The sequence below is a fragment of the Bison bison genome, unplaced genomic scaffold (genome assembly GCF_000754665.1).
Source record: "Bison bison bison isolate TAMUID 2011002044 unplaced genomic scaffold, Bison_UMD1.0 scf7180017864316, whole genome shotgun sequence".
NCBI lineage: Eukaryota > Metazoa > Chordata > Mammalia > Artiodactyla > Bovidae > Bison > Bison bison.
Window position 1 is genome coordinate 3,600,756 of NW_011494888.1, and position 8,179 is coordinate 3,608,934.

The following is an 8,179-nucleotide window of genomic DNA, read 5'->3' on the forward strand; positions in this document are numbered from 1 at the left end:
AAAAAAAAAAAAAAAAAGTGGGGTGGATGGGTAAAATAACACTCACCTGAGCCACAATAGACAGAATTCCTACCATAGCTATGAAAGCTGCAATTTTAATAGATCCAAATCCTATGACCTGTGAAAATGAACACATTTTGCAATATAGACATTATATAAATAATAAGAAATGTTATGTTCCATTAAAGCTATAGAATAGTTGAGGAAAGTTCATGAAACCTTGATAATGGAAATTTAGGCGGTGCTCAAAGCTAAACCTATTTAACCAATAATTTATAGCTAAATCTGCCATGAGAAATCACTGTAAGCAGGCACACTTTAATATAACTAAGATTAACTACTAGCACAATATTTTCTATTACAGGTCTCCCTACTGTTTTCATATGCTTTCCCCTCTACAATCCACCAAGAGCTATGTAACATTATCCACTACTAGGGAAAAAAATGAAGAAAAGAAAAATTTGATTTTTGATGCTGTCAACATAGAATATGTTCACTTGGAGAGTTAAGTGGCTCTCAACTTTGGTTGCATATTAAAATCATGTGGGCAACCGAGAAAGGGAAAGGGGAGAAGAGAGATGCTGGAACTCGCTTGATATCAATTAAATCAGACTCTCTGGGCCCAGACACAGGTATGTTTTAAAAAGCTCTCATGGTTATTCCAATGAGCAGCCAAAGTTAGCTAGCAATGATTTCTAAGCCTCTTAATCTTAAGAGCAGCTATGAAATGCCTGAAACTTTTAAGTTTTAAACATCAAGTTTTTAAAGCTAGCTTGCCATCTATTAAAACCATAAAATCCAGAAAAATTTTAAGAATAATTGTAAGTAATCTTCACACTTCATAAATGATTATCTTGCTTCAAATCACACAATTAGCTAATGAAAGAGAGCCAGAACTTCTGGTTCCCAAACCAGTGCTGCTGACATTAACACTATTCCATCACTCTCTAATCGAATGCAATTAAAAAAATTAGACTCTATGGTGGTGGTGGTTTAGTTGCTAAGTCATGTTGACTTTTGCAACCCCATAGACTGTAGCTTACCAGGCTCCTCTGTCCATGGGACTTCTCAGGCAAGAATACCAGAGTGGGTTGCCATTTCCTTCTGTAGGGGATCTTCCCAACTCAGGATAGAACCCATGTCTCCGGCACTGCAGACAGAGTCCTTACTGTTGAGCCACCAGGGAAGCCCATATATGTATTTTTTAATTGAAGTACAGTTGATTTACAATGTTGTATTAACTTGTGCTATATAGCAAAGTGACTCAGTTATAAATACTATACATTCTTTCTTATATTCTTTTCCCTGAATATACAGTGTGCCATATACACTGTACTATATAGTAGGACTTTTTTGTTCATTCATTCTATATGTAAAAGTTTGTATCTACTAACCCCCAAAACCTAGCCCACCCCCCCTTATTCTCCCAATAAATATATTTCTAAAACAGCTTTATTGAGGTAGAATTAAAAATACCGTACAATCCACCCATTACAAGTGCACAATTCAATGGTTTTAGTATTGATATGGGTTTCCCTGGTGGCTTACATGGTAAAGAATCTGCCTGCAATGTGGGAGACCTGGGTTCGATCCCTGGGTTGGGAAGAACTCCTGGAGGACAGCACAGCAACCCACTCCCTGCCTGGAGAATCCCCATGGACAGAGGAGCCTGGTGGGCTACAGTTCATGGGGTACCAAAGAGCTGGACACAACTGAGCAACTAAGCACAGTACAGTATTGATACAGAGTTGAGCAATTATTACCATGATCTCTTTAGAAGTTCTCATCACTCTTCAAAGAAACATGGTACCCCATTAGGAGTCCCATTCCCACAACCTACCCCACCACCCAGTCAGTAATCTATTTCCTGTCTCTCTGTATTTATTCAGAGCATTTCATACAAATGGAATCACACTATATATGGTTCTGGGTTCTTTCACTTAACATAACGTTGTCAAAGTTCACCCATGTTGTAGCGTGTATCAGTGCTTCATTGCTTTTTATTGCCAAAAAAAAATATCTGTACATTGCATTGTACAGATGTATCATGTTTGTTGATCCATTTCATCAGTTAATAGGCAGATAGGCTATTTCTATTTTGCTTCTACTTTTTAGCTATATGAATAATAATTTGTGTTAAGAGTTTTTGTATAGATAGGTGTTTTCAATTCTCTTGGCTATATACCTAGAAATAGATTTGCTGGGAACCCTATGCTGGACACTCTGAGGAACCACCAGGCTCTTTTCCACAGTGGCTACTCCATTTTACATTCACACCAGCATGTATGAGGGTTGCCATTTCTCCATATCCTAGGTCGTTGTTGTTTCCTTTTTATTACAGCTTTCTTAGCGGGTGTATTTGATTTCCTTGATGGGTAATGGTGTTAGCCATCCTCTCATGTGCTTATTGGCCATTTGTATATTTACCTTGAAGAAATATGTATTCAAAATCTTTTGCCTACTTTTTTAGTTGTTATATGTCTTTTTATTGTTGAATAAAGTTTTAAATATGTACTCGATATTAAATATATACTGGATATTATATTTTCTTATAAAATAGATGATTTATAAGTAAACACAATTTAAACTAAAAATACATGTGTGTTAATTATATGTTAGCTCTAAAAAGTGAGCATAAATACAGAATAACAGAATTATTCTGATTTGTTGTAACTGTTGTTGTTGATGGTGATATAAGCATATGTATAGGAAAAATGGATAGAGAAGAAAATAGTCACTGTTATTAACTATACATGTGAAGAAAGGAGACTTTTTTTTTACTTTCTTCCTTGGGCTTACCCATTTTTCCTACATTATTTTCCACATTAAATGTACATTTAGAGATGCATATGTAATTTTCTACATTTAACACCTGGGCTTCCCAGGGGGCGCCAGTAGTAAAGAATCCATCTGCCAGTGTGGGAGATGCAAGAGACATGGGTTTGATCCTTGGATCAGGAAGATTCCCTGGAGTTAGGAAAAACCCCACTCCAGTATTCTTGCCTGGAAAATTCCATGGGCAGAGAGCCTGGTGGGTTACAGTCCATGGGGCCACAAAGAGTTGGACACAACAGACTGACTAAGCAAGTACAAACACACACACACACACTAATAACAGTATCTCACTACTTTTCCCTCTAAATCTCCAGCATCCTCCAACCATAAATGAGTAAAACAAAAAAAGAACTGCTTGAAAAAAAAGCTTTACTTAAATGTGCTACCATATAAAATATTATAGTCTCACACTCTCAGGAAAATCATGAGTGGCAAACTTAACAAATTTTATTTGAAATATCTCTAAAAATAGAGGAATTTATCTTAGGGGGAGGCTTGCTCTGACAAAGTGGAGTAAACCATTAGGAGAAGGACTTCCAGTGAAATCAGTGAAAGACCAAGGCAGGATTGCAATGCTGAGCAACCCCAGAGACCTAAGACAGCAGTTGGAAAAGCAAACTTTTTTTACTTGCCGTAAGTCAACTGCCTTTTGGGGGAAAATGTGAAGCATAAACTTTTAAAGGGAGAAAAATCAGAAGACAGAAAAGATTACTTTGGTCATTATTTGTGGCCTACCTTGAAGTCCACAGTGGTGTGTTTTTGTTTTTAGTGGGGACTGTGTGTGTCGGGGGCAGGTGGGGGTGGTTTCAACACGTAGGATCTCACTTCCCCAACCAGGGACTGAACCTACATCATCTGCATTGGAAGCATGGAATCTTAACCACTGGACTGCAAGGAAAGTCCCTATAGTGGCCTACTGTAGATGGCTAAGCAAACTGAATGTGATCGATTAGACCCAGGGGTCATGGTTCTTCTGAAATAAATTTTACCTCTCTGAAATTTAATGAATATTATTAAAGATTTAATAAATTCTGTTTCTACTAATTCTTTTTGTGTAATTCTCATAATTTTCAAGGAAATTTTTCCCACAGTAAACATTTTATTTTAAAAAATTATTGGACTAGAGGTCTCCTGACTACTAATTATATGTCAGCACCTACATTTACAACTAGAAGTAAGTCAACACATTTTTTCCTCTTACAACGCTGTGCGCTTAGCTGCTCAGTCATGTCTGACTCTTTGTGACTCCACGGACTGTAGCCCACCAGGCTCCTCTGTCCATGGGGATTCTCTACGCACAAATACTGGAGTGGGTTTCCATGCCCCCCTCAGGGGATCTTCCCAACCCAGGAATTGAACCCAGGTCTCCTGCATAGTAGGTGGATTCTTACCAGCTGAGCTACCTGGGGTTTTTCCAAAAAACACTTTAAGACAGATACCAATCTCTGATTTTCTGCATTCCTTACTCACCTGCCTGAGATAGAGAAAAAAACTTGAATACTGTCCAGCTTCAGGAAGGTATGAAAGAAAAACAGTGATGCAGATTAGCAAAATGGTAGAGTCTTTTCCAACTTTCTTCAGTGACTAGAAATAAGCAGAAACAGAAACAGAAAAATAAAAAGCAAATAGATACTGATGTCACTGATATTCTGGGATATTAGCTTCACTGTTTTTTGATTTCTTAAGGTGGATAACAAAAGATGAATGGATTAAAAAAGGAAGTAAGCCTTAACATTAAATCTATTACCACCTCTCTAAGGACGTTACAAGTCCTAATTTCAGAGGTATATATTTCAAATATTACAGTCTTTTCTCTTTTTAAAAAAAAACATTTTTGCTCATCTTTGTTAACAATACTGGTTCACATACTGAAACAAACCCTGAACATACTATGAACAGCCTCTGAAAAATAAAAAAAAACACACTGCTACAGAACCTTTTCAGAAAATCGCATCTCTTTTTACTCATAATACAACTCCTTTAAAGCCACAAACATTACAGGTTTTTCATTACACATAAATTTATTCTTTTAAATGTTAATAATAAATTTGCCCACACAATTGGCAGAAAAATAAATGTGCTCCAGGCATGGGGTCAGTGACAAGATTCTCTGACTAGTAACAACTTTTTCAATATTATACCTTTGCCCAAAATCCTTACATCCTTTTCTACACAGGATGTCTGAATAGACCAAAAGGTGCACCAAAAGCGCATCTCTTGTCTCTCATGGTAACTACATACTTTCGTTCAGTCACTCAGTCATGTCCGACTCTTAAGAATTATCAATTTTATATATTCTTTGGTGTACCGTTCACCTCTGTCCCTTATTTTCAATTAAGTTTTTTCTATTTTTACTAGAGAAAAAAATAAACCAGCAACTGCTAGGATGCTAGAATCTGCAGAAATGCACTTTTATTTGCATGGTTTAGAAAGATATTCAGGAAAGTAAGTGTTTTCATGTTTTTATTTACCGCAAAAGGGTCTGCTTGTTTCCAAGAAATCCGGGCTCCCCAGGAGAGAGGTCTCATTTTCTCTGGCAAAGATTCTGGAACAGCCAGTAAGATGAAGCAGATGTCTAGAAGAGCTACCACTGTGGCTACTAGCACAACAAGGCTGTCTCCATAACTGGCAGAAAGGTATGCTCCAATGGCTGGGCTGCTAACCAGACTGGCTGCAAAAGTGGCTGAGACCTATGGAGAAAGAACACTCTCACCCAGGGTTGCTTCTACAGCAGGTGCGCACTTACACTCCTGTTTCCAATTAGGGTCTAAAACCATCCTTCTCTAACCGTAAAAATACAAAAGGACTATATTGCACACAACTTTTAAGAATGAAAAGTAATTTTCTTTTAAGAATTTGCTCACAAGTTATTAATTTAAATAACTTTCTAATCCTTGTAGCTTTCTAGAAGTTACTCTAGAAAGCTACACGAATTAAAAAATGATTTATTTAGAAATAAAAATTGTAAAACCTTCTCCACAAATAAACGATACATATTTTAATCTTCTGTAATTAGGGAACAGTGATATAGAGAGAAAGGAACAAAAAAAGTTTTTGCAGGGTTGATAACAAAATCTACAAATTACTCAGAAACTAGGCTTGATTTCATCTTCCAAAACTGTGCACTGTTTCACCACTTCCTTAGCACTAACTGGGGGTGGAAATCCCTGGAAGTCTTAGAAAAAGCTATATAACAACAACAACAAAAATCCAAAAAGATTTGTTGAGGGAGACCTCAAAAGCTTTTTAATTAGAGAAATCCTTGGGCTAGGAGTTTCTGTCATGCTGTCACCCCCAACGTCCTAATACCAAAGATCACTGAGTCAACTGATCACACTTACAACTTGAATCCATGTGAAGCTTCTTCACACTGCTTCCCTATAAGCATGTAGAAGGCTCTCTTTATTTTGAAATGTAGTCTGAATGTTCAGAAGCTTAAGTGGACAGCCTCCAAATTACAACCAGACTGAGTGTGAAAAGCACATTTATAAGCCAGTCATCTAAACTTCTAATGGGTTTTAAAAGGAACTACAGAAATCATTAACTATGACTGAAATTATGACTCCTGGGTAACCGATGATATTCTTCCTTTATCCATAACCCCCAAGTGACTGTAAAAATACAATGTATTGGAAATCAGTATTATAACAAAATTATAAAAGCCAAAAGTTAAAAAATTTCTGGGGGAAAAAAAGGAAGTACATAGAATTCCAATTTGAGGAACAGGAATTCCCTGGTTCAATAAATATTGAGTATTTATATGTGCTAGAAAAATAAGAAAACAGAGCTCCTGCCCTTAATTACATAGCATTCCAAGTGTAAAGAACTAAAGATCATGGAGCATACAAATATCTCATTATTTGTCAAAGGACATTTTTAATTCTATCATCATAATTCTATTCTGTATCTGTAAGGTAGCTTGCAAGCTTTTTTTCCTTTTTCTTTTTTCAGGTTTGTCATCTCAACATCTAACACACAGAGTTAAACGTAAAGGTTAGTCATTGGCCAAACCCTGAGTCCTATGGTCCAGTCCAGGCAGCCTTATGGCCTGGAGGGCATACTTCAGCAGGGAGCTCCTCTAACTAACTTCTCTCAACATACCTATGACCAGGCATTATTATAACTGGCATTTTACAGATGAAGAACTGAGCTAGAGATAGGGAAACTAAGTCATGATCATTTTGGTTCCAGAACTCTCTCTGAAATCCTTCCTTAAATACTACTGCTTAGCACAACAGCTTTGTGAGGGATTTTTCTGATGAAGGCAAAAGAACAAAAATCTAATAAAACTGAAGAGGAATGAGTGTTTCCTGCAATGTTGAGAAAAGCTTCACAAGTGTTATAAATCAGGCTTCTGGCACCCTTCAACTCCACTGACCACCCCTCAAAAGCCCACCTTGAACATCCTGCCTTCTTTGAAGCTTTCCTATCTGTTTCTCCCTCTGTCCTCCTCCACAGCACTCAGGAGATGTCTCTGTTTTAGGACATGACATGAGAAACATTCAGGGGAGGTGGGGAGAAGGAAGGAAGGAGAAGCAAGTAGTAGCTAGAGGGCAAGTGGCTTGGAGAAGTTTTTAAACTACTGATGTCTAAAGTCAACAAACCAAAAATGACTGTTGTGTTTTGTGGAACAACAGTAATTGGCATATATGTCCATCACTGAGCCATACAATTATTCACTCAGTCAACACTGAATGACTGCTTACTGTCTTCCAGGAAGTGGAATTTAACAGAAAGAATAAGACTCAGGAGAGAAGTAACCTGAGTTTCTGGCATTCAGTCCCTCTCCAACCATTAAACAATCCAGTCAGGTTACCTTTCTTCTTCCATCTTCTTACTATACACATTACAAACAGAGGAGACTTAAAAGAAGAACAAAATGTACACTAAAGGGGAGCAAAATAAGCTACCCCAAAATGTGCCACTTTGGCATGTGGATTGTTTCAGTTCAGTTCAGTTCAGTCGCTCAGTTGTGTCCGACTCTTTGCGACCCCATGAATCGCAGTACACCAGGCCTCCCTGTCCATCACCAACTCCCGGAGTTCACTCAGACTCACGTCCATCGAGTCAGTGATGTCATCCAACCATCTCATCCTCTGTCGTTCCCTTCTCCTCCTGCCCCCAATCCCTCCCAGCATCAGAGTCTTTTCCAATGAGTCAACTCTTGGCACGAGGTGGCCAAAGTACTGGAGTTTCAGCTTTAGCATCATTCCTTCCAAAAAAATCCCAGGGCTGATCTTCAGAATGGACTGCTTGGATCTCCTTGCAGTCCAAGGGACTCTCAACAGTCTTCTCCAACACCACAGTTCAAAAGCATTAATTCTTCGGCACTCAGCCTTCTTCA

At 37.9% G+C, this 8,179-nt stretch overlaps 1 protein-coding gene across 5 annotated transcripts in view; it reads right to left on the reverse strand.

Moving 5' to 3' along the window:
• HIATL1 (hippocampus abundant transcript-like 1) overlaps positions 1 to 8,179 on the reverse strand; it is a 121,782-nt gene that overhangs the window by 13,902 nt on the left and 99,701 nt on the right. For all 5 annotated transcript variants that reach the window (XM_010852794.1, XM_010852793.1, XM_010852795.1 and 2 more), the window contains 3 exons: positions 5,307 to 5,525; positions 4,306 to 4,419; positions 47 to 118 (listed from right to left, as the gene is read on the reverse strand). In XM_010852794.1, coding sequence (XP_010851096.1) covers positions 47 to 118; positions 4,306 to 4,419; positions 5,307 to 5,525 — 405 coding nt within the window. The remainder of the gene's footprint in view (positions 1 to 46; positions 119 to 4,305; positions 4,420 to 5,306; positions 5,526 to 8,179) is intronic.